At 45.6% G+C, this 19,275-nt stretch overlaps 1 protein-coding gene across 3 annotated transcripts in view; it reads left to right on the plus strand.

The window, feature by feature from the left end:
* PGGT1B (protein geranylgeranyltransferase type I subunit beta) overlaps positions 1 to 11,551 on the plus strand; it is an 85,197-nt gene extending 73,646 nt beyond the window's left edge. For all 3 annotated transcript variants that reach the window (XM_033929082.1, XM_033929080.1, XM_033929081.1), the window contains exons 8-9: positions 1,609 to 1,717; positions 10,625 to 11,551. In XM_033929082.1, coding sequence (XP_033784973.1) covers positions 1,609 to 1,717; positions 10,625 to 10,806 — 291 coding nt within the window. In that variant the 3' untranslated portion in view covers positions 10,807 to 11,551. The remainder of the gene's footprint in view (positions 1 to 1,608; positions 1,718 to 10,624) is intronic.
* Positions 11,552 to 19,275: the final 7,724 nt, after the last annotated feature.

Consider the following 19,275-nt stretch of genomic DNA (forward strand, 5'->3'; position numbering starts at 1 on the left):
GTGATTTTTGTTTATATTTTTTAAAATACTGAAAAAAGTTAATCAAATGTATTGAGACAGTGATGAAATATCTACTGCAAAGCTCTGTCCTTTTGGGTTTTGATAGATGACAAAATGGTGTTGAGTTTTGAGCCTTTCCAATCTTTTTTTTTTTTTTTTAATTATTATTATTTTTGTAATTTCCATTTACAATGTGTACCTTTGTTTGAGAACTATTTCAAAACATTACTGTTGGTATCCAATGATTTATTGATGTGCTAATTGGTTTATACTATTTGATATGGAAATTAATTATATTGTCAATTCAATCACAAATGTTCAAAACATTTTTCTAATGTATCAAAAACAAAATAAATTTAAAACTCTGACTCCCATTTCAATTTAAAAAAATTACATTATAATATGTGGTAAATTTATCATTTTATACATTTATATTTACTATACTTTAGATCCAGAACAAAATATTTAAAGCCTAATATCAGTAGGAGTGCTCAGACCCTCAACCTAAGTACTTTAGGCCTAGATTCACTAACCTTACCGATCATGTCCCACCCACTTTGCGACCCCGACCCGATTCACTGACCTTCCTCCCGATCCGCCCCGATCGATCTGTGCAAGCAAATGAGGGGAAATGGCATACAAAAGTAGGAAGGCGGTGATTCACTAAACAAATTAAGGAACACCAACTGGGCTGGCCGATCAAAAAAGAAGCGACTGCTGATGACTCCTTTCCAACTGTCCTGCTATCTGCCTGCCCTGAAATCCCAGCCATACAGCCCTGAAATAAACACCTCCCTTGTGCAAAACCCTGCTCTTGCTGTCCTTCGAGCCCGTGTTTTTAACCTGCAGGTTTAAAGCGGGGCTGCACTACGGCGTGTTTTGTTCTGGAACAGAACACGACGTAGTGCAGCCCCAGCACCTCCTTCCCTGGGTTCGCTCCGTCTGGTGCCAGGATCCTCAGTGCTCTTCACCCAAGCGCTCTGGTTCAGCCTCTTCAGGATGAGATGAGGCTGCGAGCAGCTGCTGATCCTCTCGTCCTGCACTGGGCTCTCAGGCTGGATCACATACTCTTCTACGTCCAGAATGAAGGAGCCATGGATCCTCAGGCACAAACTGACCGCCGCCAACAAGCCCCCCTGTTCACCATGGCCGAGTAAAAGCAGCATCGAAGCCCTGGGCCCCTCGCTCGGTCTCCCCCTTCCCTTCCGCCCCTAGCTGGTTGTGATATCTCAATTGCCTCTTTTTGCTATTCTTCATAGTATCTCAAGGCTTGGTTCTTCTCTTTTTGTTCTCTGATCCCTAAGAGTGTCATTTTTCTTCTGTTCCTCCCTGTTTTACATGCCTGTCTACTTTTTTTACATAGGATACATTTCACTTTAAAAAGGTGTATTAGGATATCTCTTGTGCTACTTTGGGCTTCTTGTATTTATATGCGATTTGTGTGCACCAGGAAAACTTTTCCAGATAGGCATTAAGATATGTGCTGTGCTATTGTCAAATTATAATAATAACTTTATTTTGTATACCGCAATACCACAGCAGTTCAGAGCGGTTTACAGAGGAAGAGACTACATGTTTACATACTCACTAGACTTGTTTTATTTTCAGCTTTTGAACATATTTCAGTATACAGATTTAGAAAAAAATAGAAACTTTATCATGTCAACTCAAGATCGCATTGTTGGCGGATTTGCAAAATGGCCAGATAGCCATCCAGGTAAAAATGTTTAATTTTGCTTGTGGTATGGGATGAAGGTGGGGGGTGTAAGAATACATTCACCACATCTAGTGCTGTGTACAATCTAACACTGTAGTCAAAGAAATTAATGAGATTTGTCTGACAAGACCTGCCTCTAGAGCAGTGGTCTCAAACTCGCATGTGGCCCACCAGGTACTATTTTGAGGCCCTCGGTATGTTTATCAAGATTTATAAACTATAAAGAGTTTTACCTCATGCAAAATTGTCATTTCTTTAATAAGACATTAACTATTTTTTCTGAGGCCCTCCAAGTACCTATAAATCCAAAATGTGGCCCTGCAAAGGGTATGAGTTTGAGACCACTGTTCTAGAGAAACCATGTTGCTTTTAATCCAGTAATCCATTAGATTTCACTATCTTGTTTAAAGCTATATTTCCATTAATTCAGTCGCTACTGAAGTTAATTCTGAGCCTCTTCCTCAATTTCCACATTTCTGAAGAGACCTCATCCACCTATTTCCTGTCTTTCAGAACCACTCCCAACTCTAGAAGCAGTGAATCCTTGGATGCGTCTTATCTGGCTCCATCACTGTATCTACACTTAGTTTAGCAAATTTTTCACAAATAGTTTTCTGAAAATTGTTCAAGGTCTCATTTCCATTACTACTGTTTGCATTTGTATTATGGAGGTTCCATTCCATCTGTGAATACAGAACAGAAATAATTGTTAAGCAGTTAAGCTTTATCCTCATCAGCCTCTACATATTTTTCCCCTTCACCTTGTCTCTCAGTGCAGTTTTGTGCATCCTTCTGTCATTGATATATCTAAGAAATTTAAGAAACTGCTGAAAAAGTGGTTATTTTGGCACCTAAAAAGATAGTCTACTAAAGATAGGCACATATCACTCTTAGGCGCTCATTACATAGTCACGTCTAGCAGCGTCTAAATCACTCTTCACCCCTGAACCTTCCTACTTTACTGTTAGGTGCTTGTTAAAGCTCATAATTAAAGCAAATTTACTAATTAAGATAGGTGCCTAATTAGGCGCTCTTTTTAGAATTTGCCCCTTACAGTATAGCCATCTGGCTCAGTATTTGCAGTTGATTTAAGGGCATATAGTTCTGTACATTATATATAGCATTTTATGTTTAGGGACCTATTAAACTTTATGAATGTGATTTTATGCAAGCTTTTTGACAACTGATGTGATTTTTACATCCCTTGTTTTATTATATTGACTTTTATTTTTTCGTTTTTCATCTTTGCTCCTATGACTTCCTTACCATCTTCTTTTAGCTTCTGTAGATATTGTTATAATCTCTTGTAACTTATAAACACTAACCAGTTTTTCCTTAATTGGTTGTTAGTTTTGAAAATCATAGTGGTTTTCTCTTTCTAACAGGTTTCTTTCCCTTAAAATATATTTCAGTTTTACCCATTCAATAAGAGAAACAATCATGGAGTAACTACCGTATTTTCGCGGATATAACGCGCACCATTGTAAAACGCGCACAGGGGTATAGCGCGCAGAAATCACGATGATATGTACAAAAACTTTTCTATACCGCGCTCAGGCATATAACGCGCATGCTGCCCGACTCTCCTCTGGCCACCCCGACTCTCCTTTCGCTCTCCCCGACTCTCATCTGGTTGCCCCGACTCACCCTGACTTTCGGTGCACTGCCCCGACTCTCCTCTGGTTGCCCCGACTCACCGTTCACCCGCCCTGACTTTCGGTGCACTGCCCCGCCTCTCCGTGCCTGTCCCCCTTGAAGTCCTGTCCCCCCTTGAAGGTCTGCCTGTCCCCCCTTGAAGTCCTGTCCCCATCCTGAAAGCCTGATGCCCCCCCTCGACGTCAGATTCTTCTCCCCCCTCGGCAGGACCACTCGCACCCCCACCCCGAAGGACCGCCGACTCCCCGACAATATTGGGCCAGGAGGGAGCCCAAATCCTCCTGGCCACGGCGACCCCCTAACCCCACCCCGCACTACATTACGGGCAGGAGGGATCCCAGGCCCTCCTGCCCTCGACGCAAACCCCCTCCCCCCAACGACCGCCCCCCCCCAAGAACCTCCGCCCGTCCCCCAGCCGACCCGCGACCCCCCTGGCCGACCCCCACGACACCCCCACCCGCCTTCCCCGTACTTTGTGTAGTTAGGGCCAGAAGGGAGCCCAAACCCTCCTGGCCACGGCGACCCCCTAACCCCACCCCGCACTACATTACGGGCAGGAGGGATCCCAGGCCCTCCTGCCCTCGACGCAAACCCCCCTCCCTCCAACGACCGCCCCCCCCCAAGAACCTCCGACCGACCCGCGACCCCCCTGGCCGACCCCCCCACCCCCCTTCCCCGTACCTTTGGAAGTTGGCCGGACAGACGGGAGCCAAACCCGCCTGTCCGGCAGGCAGCCAACGAAGGAATGAGGCCGGATTGGCCCATCCGTCCTAAAGCTCCGCCTACTGGTGGGGCCTAAGGCGCGTGGGCCAATCAGAATAGGCCCTGGAGCCTTAGGTCCCACCTGGGGGCGCGGCCTGAGACACATGGTCGGGTTTGGCCCATGTGCCTCAGGCCGCGCCCCCAGGTGGGACCTAAGGCTCCAGGGCCTATTCTGATTGGCCCACGCGCCTTAGGCCCCACCAGTAGGCGGAGCTTTAGGACGGATGGGCCAATCCGGCCTCATTCCTTCGTTGGCTGCCTGCCGGACAGGCGGGTTTGGCTCCCGTCTGTCCGGCCAACTTCCAAAGGTACGGGGAAGGGGGGTGGGGGGGTCGGCCAGGGGGGTCGCGGGTCGGTCGGAGGTTCTTGGGGGGGGGCGGTCGTTGGAGGGAGGGGGGTTTGCGTCGAGGGCAGGAGGGCCTGGGATCCCTCCTGCCCGTAATGTAGTGCGGGGTGGGGTTAGGGGGTCGCCGTGGCCAGGAGGGTTTGGGCTCCCTTCTGGCCCAACTACACAAAGTACGGGGAAGGCGGGTGGGGGTGTCGTGGGGGTCGGCCAGGGGGGTCGCGGGTCGGCTGGGGGACGGGCGGAGGTTCTTGGGGGGGGCGGTCGTTGGGGGGAGGGGGTTTGCGTCGAGGGCAGGAGGGCCTGGGATCCCTCCTGCCCGTAATGTAGTGCGGGGTGGGGTTAGGGGGTCGCCGTGGCCAGGAGGGTTTGGGCTCCCTCCTGGCCCGATATTGTTGGGGAGTCGGCGGTCCTTCGGGGTGAGGGTGCGAGTGGTCCTGCCGGGGGGGGGATGTATCGGACGTCGGGGAGTCGGCCGGGCAAGAGGGCTTGGGCTCCCTCTTGCTCCGATCGTGGATGCGGGTGCGGGTGGGAGCGCGTGCGAGCGGTCGTTCGGGGTGGGGGTGCGAGCGGTCCTGCTGGGGGGGTGAATCGGGCGTCGGGCGGGGTGGGAACTATGTTTAAAAACTTTTGTATACCGCGCTCAGGCATATAACGCGCGAGGGGTATGCGCGGTACGTAAAATCACGTATAACGCGCGCGTTATATCCGCGAAAATACGGTAATTCTTTATTTTGACATAATAGTTCTATGTGTAAGGAGAGGGATTCCTGTGTTCACAGAATTTTTCAAAGTGTAGGAATTCAGGAAACAGGCTTCCAATGTCATAGCAATAGGAAAGCTGTCTGTACATTACATAGACTCCTCCCACTGCAAGAGCAGAGAGCTACTATTGGCTGTTCTAGTGCAATAGGTATGTCATGCTAGATGAGTGGGTAATATCCCAGTGCTCGCAAGGCATGCAGAAGGAATCCACTCCAGCTTTTGAATCCCTCCTTCACCAGAGGGCTCTGATGCCCCTCTTCAGTTTTTCCTTTTGCACGCATGCCGGAAGGAATCTTTCTGATTTCCTCCGCTTATTCAGCAGCCATCTTGGATTTCCATATATTTTTATTTTTTTGGTACATTCTCTAGAAGCTTCAAATTGCCTTGTTTTGCCTCAAAACTGACTGGGATGGAGTATTCTGGCTCTTTTAACCCTAACGCATGACAGGTTTGCGCAGGATGGACAACCAAAGAGAACCTTTGCGCCGTGCAGCACATGAAGGGGAAGTGGGAGTGGTTGTCTTAGCTTTCACTTTGTGCTCTAGAGAGCGAGAAATGGGCAGAAAGCCCATTGGTTGGGTTGGAGCTCAATTCCAGAAAGCGTTCAACAAAGTTCCACACGAAAGACTTCTCAAGAAATTACAAAGCCACGGAATAGAGGGAGACATACTAAGGTGGATAGGGAAATGGCTGGAAAACAGAATGCAGAGGGTGGGCATAAATGGGAAGCTCTCAGACTGGGAGAAAGTGACTAGCGTTGTGCCCCAGGGCTCGGTTCTTGGGCCCATCTTATTTAATATTTTTGTCAACGACCTAGAAGAAGGAAAGTCCAGTGAAATCATCAAGTTTGCAGACGACACGAAGCTATGTCGGGCAATCAGATCACAAAAGGACAGCGAGGAACTACAGAGTGATTTGAGCCAGTTATAGAGATGGGCAGAGAAAAGGCAGATGAAGTTTAATGTGGAAAAATGCAAGGTAATGCATTTGGGCAGAAAGAACAAGGAGCACGAGTATAGCATGTCAGGTGCAACTCTGGGTAAGAGCAAACAAGAAAAAGACCTGGAGGTACTGATAGATAGGACCCTGAAACCGTCAGCACAATGTGCAGCGGTGGCAAAGAAAGCAAATACAATGTTGGGCATGATAAAGAAGGGAATCGTGAGTAGATTGGAGAGGGTCATAATGCTGCTTTATAGAGCAATGGTCAGACCACACTTGGAATACTGTGTCCAACACTGGTCTCCCTACCTAAAGAAGGATATAAAACTGCTGGAGAGGGTGCAGAGGCGAGCAACAAAGCTGGTAAAAGGTATGGAGAACTTGAACTACAAAAACGACTTAGAAAACTGGGACTGTTCTCCCTTGAGAAGAGGAGACTGCGAGGGGATCTGATTGATACTTTTAAAATAATAAAAGGAATCGACAAGATAGAGCAGGATAAAAAGTTATTTACGATGTCAAATGTGACTTGGACAAGAGGTCATGGACTGAAGTTGAGGGGGGACAAGCCCAGGACAAATGCCAGGAAGTTCTGCTTCACACAGCGAGTGGTGGACACCTGGAATGCTATCCCGGTGGAGGTTGCTGCAGAACCCACCGTTCTAGGATTTAAGGGCAAGTTAGATGCACATCTCCTCATAAGACGCATAGAAGGATACGGGTGACTAAGTTTTCGCCAGGTCACACCTGGCTGGGCCTCTGCATGAGCGGATCACCAGACTTGATGGACCTAGAGTCTGATCCGGAGATGGCCGTTCTTATGTTATGTTCTAAGTCCCTAAATGGTGGACGTCCTATGGTGTGGAGGCCACGGAGCCCAAGAGATGTAAGCTGGAGTCCTTTGCAGGAGACTCAGCACTGCCTAATGTGGCATTTTCTCTGGAATTTGTTAATTTGACATGGAGAGCCTTTCAGGACTGCTGAAATTCCAAAGGGAAGACTGGCAGCACACCTGAAGGTGCACGAGAGGGCGGGGGATCCAAGATGTGACTGTCTCGCTGTCTGAGGCTGGCCAGGATCTAGGGAATCTTTCTGAGGGAGATTCAGAGGATGGACTTTTACCATGCCCTTACTGTCTCATGGCGTGCCCTCCGTCAGGAGATGCAGAGTCACAGATAGGTGTGTGTGCTTTAGACCCAGTGATGGCCCTCAGTTAAAGGAATGATTCCATGGTCCTCCATCTGTTCAAACTCTTTGCTCTGCTGGATCTTCTTACTGATTCTCTTTGGGAGTTAAACTTGGACTCCCAGCAGGTCCCCTCTGCTCTATTATGAGCAGAGTGAGAGCCCATTCTTCGTTCCCCTGTATCTTGATATCAAAGTATTGGTCATGGAGCATTGGGATGCTCCTGAAGGATCCCTTAAAGTAGCCAGAATAATGGCTCAGCTGTGTTCGATGGTACAGGAGTGTCACCAGCTGTTCGTTCAGCCCAAGGTGGATTCCTTGGTAACACATGTTACCAGATGCATGTCCCTGCTAAGTGAGGGAGGCATGATATTAAAGGATATGCAGGATCACAGAGTGAATGTGGTTCTCAAGGCAGTTCAAGGCTTTGGCCTTAGGAATCAAGGTGGCCATAGTGACCTCTTTTGTGACATGCACCTATCATACCAGGGTGCGGAGTCTTGAGCTGATGAGCAGTAAGCCTTTGCCCCAGCTCCTATTGGCAGGGGTGGATTATTTGGCGGATGCTCTTTACGACATCATCAAAGTCATAAACAAAGTTTTCACTTTTTCAATCTCAGCCCGCAGAATGCTCTGGATCAGACAATGGATTGGTGATTTCACCTCCAAAGCTACTCTCAGCAGACTTCCTTTCATGGGACAAATGTTGTTCAGTAAGGAACAGTAGCAGATCGTTGTCCAAAATCTCTGCTGGACAGAACCTCTAGAAGCTCAAAGTGCTCTAATTTTTGTGGCTCCAGGTATTTTTGGCAGTACTCGGGAGGAACCACCTCTGAGATCCTTCCAAGGATCCAGGCAGAGGTTCTCAGGGCCCAGGCGAAGCCAGGCGTCCGATTCTCGTACTGCTACAACTTTCAAGAAAACACAATGATACCAGATCCAGAACAGTTCCTCTCAAGATAGGGGAACGACTCTCAGAGTATGCAGTAGTACTGCCTGATCCAGGGAAAAATTATTCGATTTGGCCTATTCAAATCACTTTTCCCGCCCGATAGGGCATTTTCTTTCAAACATCCTGGTGGGTTTATTTTGCAGACTGTCTTCACACACCGCAGCTCCCTTTGCCCTCTCCAGCCCCATGCCGGCACTATAGTGTAAACAAAATAAAAAAAATTTTCCTCTCTGTTAGGTCCTAGTTCATGCTCACTGTCTAACACCAGCACATTTCAAATCTGACATATTGTAACCACAAAAAATAAAATTATTTTTTCTACTTTTTGTTGTGTGGTCATTTTATTATTCAAATCATGTCGGTCCAAGACTCTGGTTTTTGTTTGTCTTCTGTTAATCTCACTCAACAGGATCTCCTGCCCATTTGACATTTTCTTCTTTCTCCGTGCTCACCATACATCTTCCATCTCTGTACTTTCCCTTCTACTGCTATATCCAATATTTCTGTTTCTTTTCTACTGTCTACCATGTATCTCTCTCTCACCTCACTCTTGCTCTCTCTCTCTCATCTCTCTATTCTCCTCTATTATTATGTGCACCATCTCTCCCTGCCCTCTACACTATGTCCAACATTTCTTCCGCCCCTCGCCATGCATGTCTCCCTCCCTTCTACCATATGCAGGATATCTCCCTCTCACCCCTTTCTACCTCTGTAGCATCTATCCCTTCCTTTTCTCCATCCCATCTCCACCAATTCTTCCTCCCTCCTCTTCTCTCTTCACCCCCCCCTGTGCAGCAGCTTTCCTCCTTCCTATCCCCTTATGCAGCAGTTTTTCATCCCTACCTCCCATCCCCCTATGCAGCAGTATTCCATCCCTCCTATTCCCAACTGACACCTCCCTCCCTCCCCCCCTCACACTTTGGGCCTCCTGAAGTAGCAGCGGTGGCGGTGATAGACTTGGCAGAAGCAGTGTGGAGAACAGGCTTCTCACTGCCTGCCCACCAGGGCTTCCCTCTGCTGCATCATCAGTGACAGAGCAGGCCAGGAGAAGCCTGTTCACCGCGTTGCTTCTGCCAATACGGTCACCGCCACTGCTGCTGCTACTTTAGGATGCCTGGATGAATGTCAAGAGTCAGGACTCACTGAATCAGTGACTCCAATTTTTTTTAGAAAGTGAATCAATTTGGGCAGCACTAGTATGCAGAGACCTGGGCATAGATCTCAGATTGTTGGGTACTGAAAATCATTCAGAGTAGTTACAAGCTGGAATTCATCTCTCTCTTTCTCTTTCTTGCTCTCTCTCTCTTTCTTTCTCTGCTCTGCCCTGCCCTGGAATCCTTCATTCTGCAGCACTTCCTGCGTAGGTGGGACACTGCAGAGTGAAGACTTCTGGCAGGTGAACAGCAGAAGGATCACATTGCTAACACTGCTGGCTGCCCAAAGTTTTTAAATTGCAGCACCGGAGAAGGTACCGGGGACAGAAGAGACTCACAAAAACCATACCTGACTCCAGGATGGCCCAGGTGGGAGGGGGGGGGGGTGGAGAGAGAGAGGCTGTGCTGGGGGGGTGAGGTGGTTTAGGGGCAAGGCTAGCGGGAGGAAGGATTGGGGCAAGGCAGTATGGGTGGGGCCAAGTGTCCTTTTTTTGACTTAGCAAATATGGTGACCCTACCTGAGGAACAACTTCACTTTAAATGTGTATTCACTGGAGGCAAAAAAATAATTCAAAAGTACTGTAATTTTCTGTTTCATTCATTAAGGCCATTTGGACATGAATAGTTTTGCTATTCTATATGTATACTCAATAGGAATTAAATAGTTAGAAGGGGCAATGTTCTAGAACAGGGATGTCCAACCTTTTGGCTTCCCTGGGCCGCATTGGCCGAAAAAAATTTTCTGGGGCCGCGCAAACACTAACACTAGCCAATATCATGACATCAGAGGGAATGCTTCCAGGTCAGCCGTAGGAGGCACGTAGGAGCCGTTGCCCGCAGCTTTGAGTGAACGCTGCAAGACGGAGGAGGGAGCCGGCAAGACGTTAAACAGCTGGGGGCGGCAGAAGGAAAACACTGCATTGTCCTCGAGCGCAAGTGGGGCCGCATGCGGGCCGCGGGTTGGACACCCCTGTTCTAGAATATGACTTTGTAATGGTTGCATGAAAAGCACAATACATAAATATTTTTAAATAAATGAAACATTTTGATGAAAAACTTTTACAGCTGCTTGGATACACAAGAGAGCATTTTGTTTTAATGCTTATGTGTTTGGGTTTTTTTCTCCTCTTCCCCTCTGTTTCCTTCAGATGCATTGCATGCATACTTTGGCATATGTGGTTTGTCTTTAATGGAAGAATCTGGAATAAGTGAAGTCCACCCTGCATTGAATATAAGCCAAAGAACCTATGAGCATCTTCAGCACATACATCATATCTGGAAAACTAAGGACTCTCAAACGATCTGCGAGAGAATACATACTTCATCATGACTGAATTGGATTGAAGTTTTATTAAGTAGCAGAACTGTAGCCCAAGGGTTAAAAGCCATGTATTAACCAAGTGTGCTCTTTTAATGTCCTGGAATTATATGATCAAAGCCTTGTTTTAGAGAATGGTTGTGCACTGGAATAGAATATTTTTAGAATTCTGTTGGCATTTACACTTATGGACTTTGTTATAATGGTTTATCAAATGTCTTAAATTTCAAAGAGATTCCTTAAGGCAAATGGTTTTTGGTATATTTATTTTTTGTTTACAGGTTTTAACATTGTGTAATATGATTGGGCACGGTTAGGGGAAGAGACGTTTAAAGAACGAAATGTATTCCGATCTTGGGCTGCAAATGAAAAGTCCTATCATGAGCAAAGAGAATCTCTGCAGGATGTACAGCGTTATAAGGCTTACGCTGAATAATGCTTGGTGGACCTAGCTTAGAAAAATAAGACCTGAATGAAAGACTATATTCTTGTACAGCTAGGTGCTTGCTTATAAACATTTTGAGAATATCTGATGGCCAGTTCAAACGTAGACACAGCCCTTACAGTAGTGATGCAGTATTGAATACATCCATCTCCCCACTCTCCTACAAATGTAGGACTGGTTATGTATAGCAACTTGATATTTTACGTTATTCTAACAAAACAACGTTTTACATAATATTCAGGGGTAGGCAAAAGAAACTGTACAGACACAGCAATTTTTAATAAATATGTATACATTTCTGGAAAGACTGCACACTCGCTGCTTGCCTATGACTTTTGCTGCTATGACTGAGATCATTTATTAAGAACATTTATTTTCTTTGCCTTACTGCTCTAAATATTCCATTATTGTCCAACTGCCCAAAACTAAGGAAGAGGGTTTTGAACTGAGAAACCATGCATTTACTTGTGCAACTTTGGCATATTTTGCTTTAAAGAGTTCCTCATTTCTTTCTGCCTTTGCAAAATTTATAATGAAATGCAGAAGCTTTGACCAGAATATTGCTATTCTTGTCATGTGCACTAATCCAAGAATTAATGTCACTACTTGTAGAGTGGTTTGGAGAATGCTACATAATTTGTATTATAGAATTTGTCTATATCAGGTCAGATTTTATGTAAAGAAGTAAAGTAGGCACCTATGCCCCTTTATAAAACAAGCACTGAGATTCAGTCGATAGAGTATACTTTTATACCTGCTTCAATACATGAGTATATACCATATACAGTGGAACCTTGGTTTACGAGCATAATTCGTTCCAGAAGCATGCTCGTAAACCAAATTGCTCGTATATCAAAGCAAGTTTCCCCATAGGAAGTAAGGGAAATTGCTTTGATTGGTTCCACCCCCTCCCCCCCCAGAGGCTACCGGCGCTGCTCCATTCTCCTCCCCCCCCTTTGAGGAATCCGACGCTGTTCCAAACCCCTCCCCGCGATCCGGCTTCCTCCCCCCCCGCGAACCGGCATCCTCCCCCCACTCGCGCTGCCCCCCCTCCACCGCGATCCTACTTCCCCCCCCCCCCCGAGCATGTCAATGACACTTCCTTTACCCAACTTGGCAGCAGTGCCGGTGCCCAAAGATCCTCCCTCTTCTTGCGCGGCCTGGGCTGGGCGGTGCGTTGGAGATCCTCCCTCTGCTGGGCTGGGCTGGGCTGGACTGGCTTTGAGCATTTGCGCATGCTCAAAGCCTTCTGGTCTCGCTCTCTCCGAGATTGAGAGCGAGACCAGAAGGCTTTGAGCATGCGCAAATGCTCAAAGCCAGCCCAGACCAGACCAGAAGAGGAAGAATCTTCGGGCACTGGTGCCAAGTCGGGTAAAGGAAGTGTCATTGACGTGCTCGGGGGGGGGGGGAATAGGATCGCGGTGGAGGGGGGGCAACGTGAGTGGGGGGGAGGATGCCGGTTCGCTGGGGGGGATGCCGGATCGCAGTGGGGGGCGCTCGTACAGCAAGGCAAGCTCGCCATAAACCCTGGTGGTTTAGCAGTGATCCAGGACAGGAGGGATTCCTCCCACTTCCTGTCCTGGCTGACCCTGAAACATCCCACCTTCCTCCTGCCTCCCAGACCTCTAGAAAGCCTACCTTGAAAGCCTTGATGCTCCAGCGGTAAACCGGGGCAGGAGCAATCTACACTCCTGCCCCTGGCAGAGCCACTATCTAAAATGGCTACTGAGAGCTCCCATAATTTTAAATAATCACAGCTCTAATTTATAAATAAATTATGACTTAATTAATATCCTTATTTAAATGTGAAGTGCTCAGACCTTATAACCAATGTTTTTAGTGATGTCACCAAAACGGGGTTAACAAGGGGACCATCATCGCCTTCACCGTCCCCAAACCACCATTATTATATAAACAAATCACTCCACGTGAATTGCTATTGTATATAATATACTTATCTTCGCCAGGTGGTTGTTGGTAATGTTAAACCTCGTTGAGAAATTTTAAGAACCGTGTTGTGTGAGCTTAAAAAAATTTTTCACTCTGTGTTTTTCTCTACTTATGGTCCCTGTCCCCCCTTTGACCCAGGTTTCGTGTCTTCGTCAGGGAGGGACATTGATACTGAAAGAAATATATAAAAACAATGTGTTTTTAACTCAACTATTGTTAAAAAAGGTCTAAATTAATTATAATGTAGTTATATCTATTCAATCGTGAAAATATTATCAATGCATTCAATAAATTTACATACCTATTACTGGCTCACTGGGACTGGACCTAACCAAAGTGTTGGGAAGACTGAAGCTCTGAGCCCAGGATAATGATTTTGTAAGGAAAAGAACCGGAAAAGCTATATTAGACCAAACCGGATATGAGATCAACCAGAAAAAATGACCTCATTGCTATCCTTTATATTAATGACCATTCGATCTCGGAATTTAAACCTTCTGGGGTAAGTGTATGCCAATTGTATATAAAACGTTGTTCTTTCTGAATTAATAATTTAGAAAGATCGCCTTCAAAATGTTTTATGTGAATCAATACTGTGTATCATAAGTCTTCAAGCGTATGTGATTCACTCAGCCAATGAGGAACTAGGGGGGCGGAGATGCGTCCAGTGCGAATGCTGCTCAAGTGCTCTATAATGCGGGTTTTGATTTTACGAGTTGTTTGTCCTATATATATTTTGAGACAAGGACACTGGATGTAATAAATCACTCCTTTAGAATCGCATGTGGTGTCAGTATTTAGTTTGAACCATCGACCTGCAGATGACGGAATTTGCACTTGAGTAACATTCATAACATGACAACATACCCGGCACTTACCACATGGTTGATGTGGCATCCTGGTAGTTATGACAATATCCGAATTATTATGTTTTAATTTTTCTCCCAAGTTGGGGCCCCTCGAAAACGCAAGGGGGGACAGGGACCAAAAGTAGAGAAAAACACAGAGTGAAAAATTTTTTTAAGCTCACACAACACGGTTCTTAAAATTTCTCAACGAGGTTTAACATTACCAACAAACCACCTGGCGAAGATAAGTATATTATATACAATAGCAATTCACGTGGAGTGATTTGTTTATATAATAATGGTGGTTTGGGGACGGTGAAGGCGATGATGGTCCCCTTGTTAACCCCGTTTTGGTGATATCACTAAAAACATTGGTTATAAGGTCTGAGCACTTCACATTTAAATAAGGATATTAATTAAGTCATAATTTATTTATAAATTAGAGCTGTGATTATTTAAAATTATTGAAGATTCTCATCACAGAATATAGTTATTTATTCCTCCATAGATTGCTTGAATTACTGAGAGCTCCCACCATCCCTGCCATCTAAATCCTGCTGGTGTACTCTAGGATGCTTTGGCGCTAAGAGAACTGTCTGACCATAGGGAGGGCTAGAGAAGACACTGAAGACCCAGCCTGGGCCTGTTTCAAAAGGATGAACTCTGAGGAGAACATTGATCCCTGCTGTGCATATCTGTGCCCAAAGACCCTGAAATAGGGATGCCCACAGACCCAGAAGGCTTGGAAGAGGATGAAAGTTCATTCCCTCATGGTGCCAAAATGACCACTATTCCTGTATCACCCTGAGACTGCTGAACAGCTATAACTTCCCACGAACGCGGTTTGCCCACCTTGCAAGGACACTTTCCTGAGGCCTCCCGATGAGCTACCAAGCTGACCGAAGAATTATTCCTTTAGATCAAGGACTCCCTTTAGCCTCCAGCAAGGGAATTCCTGAAGTCAAGAAATGACGACACTACCGAAGAGGAGTGGCTGAATCGGGGAATCCTTCCACCCTCAAGCTCGGGGCGTCCCCTGTTTCTGCTGGAAGGGATTCCCCAAGCTGGACAGCAGCTGCTAAAGGGAGATTTAAGGCCTGCACCGCCAGCTTAGAAAATCTCTTCCTTGCTGGACAGGGAGAACCCCTTGCTGACCCAAGCAGTCTGGGTTAAACAGGTTCCCTGCTGCAGATTCCTACCTCTGCCTGCCAGTAAACTGCCTCCGACAGACACTGTACCCCTATCTTCCTTTCCTCTTTTGTAGTCTCTGAGAATGTAGCACAAACAATACACTGCTTTCCCTTGCATTTAATTTGATTTTTTTTTCAGAAGCAAGCTGAAGAGGCTGAGAGACCCAGAAAAGCAACTGAAAGGCATGAGCTACCGGGAAAGAGGCAGAGGCTGGCATTACCAAGCTCAAGTGGGAGCCAGTCACCAACTGGACCAGGAACAGCCTATCCATTCACAGACCTGAAAATATGTCCATTAATCTGCTTGGAGACAGAACATACAAGAAGAGCTGTGAGATATAGGTCCTAACCCCTCTCTCGGCTCCTCAGTATTTTCTGTTTCTACCTGTTGGTCAATGGATATAACTATTCCACTGGTCTGGAATAGTGGGAAGGATGCTATGGAAAAGGAACGTTTTTAAATAATTAGCATTTTTGTGGTGCCTTTCATCCAGGTAGAGCTGTAGGATTTGTTAACTTAGAAACTAAACTCTTTTGAAGTTAATGTAGTTGGTAAGTCACTTAATCCTCCATTGTCCCAGGTACAAAATTTTTACCTGTATATATGTAAACAGCTTTGACTGTAACCACAAAAAGACAATATACAAGTCCCATCCCCTTTTATATTTTCAGTACATCGATACTGTGGGAGCGAGGAACATTGTGCTAAGTTGAAAAGGTGTAGGACACTTGCTTCCTGTTACTGAACTACATTACAAGATGCAATAAATTCCTGTACCCAGTTGTACCAGACCTGAATCCATTCCAGAGTTATATCTTGCATATCAAAAATGAATTGTTCTTGTCAGTCAACCAGTTACAAGCTCTTGTGGACTCTACCTAGAGAAGCCTGGTAGACTTGCATTTAGAAAAAGACAATGGTTAGCTAAAAAATTCTGCTACTTTTTGATGTTGAAACATCACAGTATGTGTCTAAACACACATTGAACTCCTAAGTTGTGCTAGAAATACATAAGTATTCATTTTCTACAGAATGTAACAGTGAACTTGTGTATTTTATTAAAACCTTTTTTCCACTTTCAATTTTGTTTTATGTTGGGGAGAGGGAAGGGGGTCATTTGTTGCTAAAGAACATACGATTTGCAGTATTGTGTGTCACCAAAGTACCATCAAAGCCAGTATCTTGTTTTCAGTAGTGGTCTGTTTAGGTCACAAGGATGTGGTAAGATCCCAAAAGCTTTTAAATTCCATGCTGTTTATCTCCAGGCACCTGAGAATAGAGACAAGGAAGGCAGAACTAGTAGGAGCTATCCAAATAACTTTATTAAAAACTAGCAGGTTGCCCGGGTATTTATCCTGGGTTATTTATTCTAATCTTCTATTAGGACAAAGAATAAAATTGGCTTACATGCTGTTCTGTCTGTGAAGCTCTAGATGTAACAGCTCTCTCTTTCATATCCTGTAGTTGGGCCTTATGCTACTGGATTGTCTATGAAGCTCTAGAATCTAGATCACGTGTCAAACCTGGCCCGCCTGGCCTTTTCATGTGGCCCGCGGCAATGCTTCTGAACTGCCCCATCTCACAGCCCAGCGTGTCCTCCTGTGTCAGTATGACATCGCCATTACGCCAGAAAGTCTGCTGGCTTTGGCAGCGATTCATCAGTGTTGTCTGTGGCTCCCCCTCCTGCCTTCCGTCTGCTGCGGTCCACCCGGGCAGAAACAGGAAGTTGCACGTCATTGGAGACAGATGCAGGAGGGGGAGCCACGTACAAAGGCCGGCAGACTCCTCAGCTTGGCAGTGACATCGGAGTGGCGCTAGAGGGAAAGACACGCCGGGCTGTGAGTAGAGAGGGATTGTGCTGGAGGGAAAGGCATGCTGGGCTGTGAAGAGAGCGAGATGAAGGGAGAAAGAGGGAAAAAGATACTTGAAGGGATAACCATTGGGAAGAGAAAGGGAAAAATGGATTTGGGGGGAGGGAGGGAGGCAGACAGGGGGAGAGATGGAATGGGGAGCAGTTGGGAAGAGATAGGGAGAGAAGTTGGATCTAGAGATGGAAAATGGATAGCTGAAAATTTTAAAAGAAGGATGAGAGAGGGCGAGATTTGAGTGGACAAAGGCAGAAAAGAAAAAAGGAGAAAAGTTGAAAAGGAAAAAAAACATGTTGGAGACGAGAGAAGAGGAGAAAAAAATGGACAGCATACACTGGAAAGAGAATTAGAAGATAGACAAAAATCAGAAAGAGAAACTGGGACTAAAAGCAAAATGACCAGACAACAAAAGGTACATAAAATAATTTGTGATTACAATATGTCAGATTTGAAATGTGTATCCTGCCAGAGCTGGTGTTAGATAGTCTTTTTTTATTTATTTGTAGCTTGGAGAGGTTGTATCCCTATACTTCTACTAAAACTAACCCCCTTCTTTGCTGGTGCGCAGCGTGGGTTTTGGCGGCGGATGCGATTGATCTGACGCTCACAGAAGTCTTGTGAGCATCAGAGCAGCCGGCGCTGAGGCCCACACTATGCATCAGTAAAGGAGGGAGTAAGAATCTTAATTTAAAAAATCCAGCCCGCGACAGCCTGTGTGTTAGATTTCGGCCCCTTATGTGATTTGAGTTTGACACCCCTGCTTTAGAAGTAGCTTTGATTGCACTTGGCCAATTACATTGTTTTTCCTTGGAGGCATTGTTACAGCAATGACAACACAGCACAGTGTGACATCATTCCCCAAGCTTCACACAATTGGTCAAAGCATTATCTGTCTTTTTCGATGATATCACCCCCTTCCAACCCCTACAGTGTTTGTTCCCAGATAGTAAGTGATATGTATACCAAGTTTCGTTGAAATCTGTCCATGTGTTTCGGAGTTAAGCTGGAACATACATCCGATTTTACATATATATAGATAGATAGATTATACCTCACAAACATAACAAAAAGTTGGAGATAAGGAGTCCAAATGAACAATTGTCTTATTGATTGTGTGGCATGTTTTGGCACTACGGCCTGTGCTATGTTCTAATGAGCAATTCAAACATTAATTTGGACTTGTGATAATAAGTTACCTAAGCATGGGCAGCCTTAAGAAACCAAAATAATTCTGTGGTGCACCATAATAGGAAAAAGGTTATCTGCAAATGCTGGGGGTGGGGGCCCAGATCAAAAATACCAACTGCAAAACTGTTATGGATTTAATCAGACCACCTTTTCAATATATTTTTAATGTGTCAAGGGGAACCCCTCACTGTTTGTGTCTCCCATCAATCACAAACTTCCGCATTATTGCTTCAGACTACACTCACCACATCATCTGAACTCAGATGCATTCCTCATTGATAAACAAGTTTCTCTATGTCTTTCCACCAATATCCTTAATGGGGAAAATTCTACTCAAATGAGCACCAGAGGACCTGATTCTCATTTCTCTGAGGTGGCCTATGCTGCCCTGGTTCCCTCTTCTTTAACTCAGTGTCAAGGAACCAATCCCTCTGCAGATTTTCCCAACTCTTAACAGAATGAGGGTTCCCCCCTCTACTTTGATCTCCCTTCACTAGTTCTCACAGCCTAATACAGGGGTGTCCAATGTCGGTCCTCAAGGGCTGCAATCCAGTCGGGTTTTCAGGATTTCCCCAATGAATATGCATGAGATCTATTTGCATGCACTGCTTTCATTGTATGCTAATAGATCTCATACATATTCATTGGGGAAATCCTGAAAACCCGACTGGATTGCGGCCCTCGAGGACCGACATTGGACACCCCTGGCCTAATACCTCTCGCCAACAGAGTAGATGACCTTGATCTCTCAGCTCCAGTTTCAGCTATAATAGATGCTGCCAGGAAACCGTCCACACAGCGCTGTTACTATTTCAAGTGTACTCATTTCTCATGGTGTTCCCAATACTCATTACTTCCAAATACGTGTCATCTGTCATCAGTGTTGGATTACCTCTTACACCTTTCCAACTTTGGATTTAAGACGGATTACCTCTTACACCTTTCCAACTCTGGATTTAAGACTTCTTCAGTAAGTATGCATCTTAGTGTC

This window comes from Geotrypetes seraphini, chromosome 1 (genome assembly GCF_902459505.1).
Source record: "Geotrypetes seraphini chromosome 1, aGeoSer1.1, whole genome shotgun sequence".
NCBI lineage: Eukaryota > Metazoa > Chordata > Amphibia > Gymnophiona > Dermophiidae > Geotrypetes > Geotrypetes seraphini.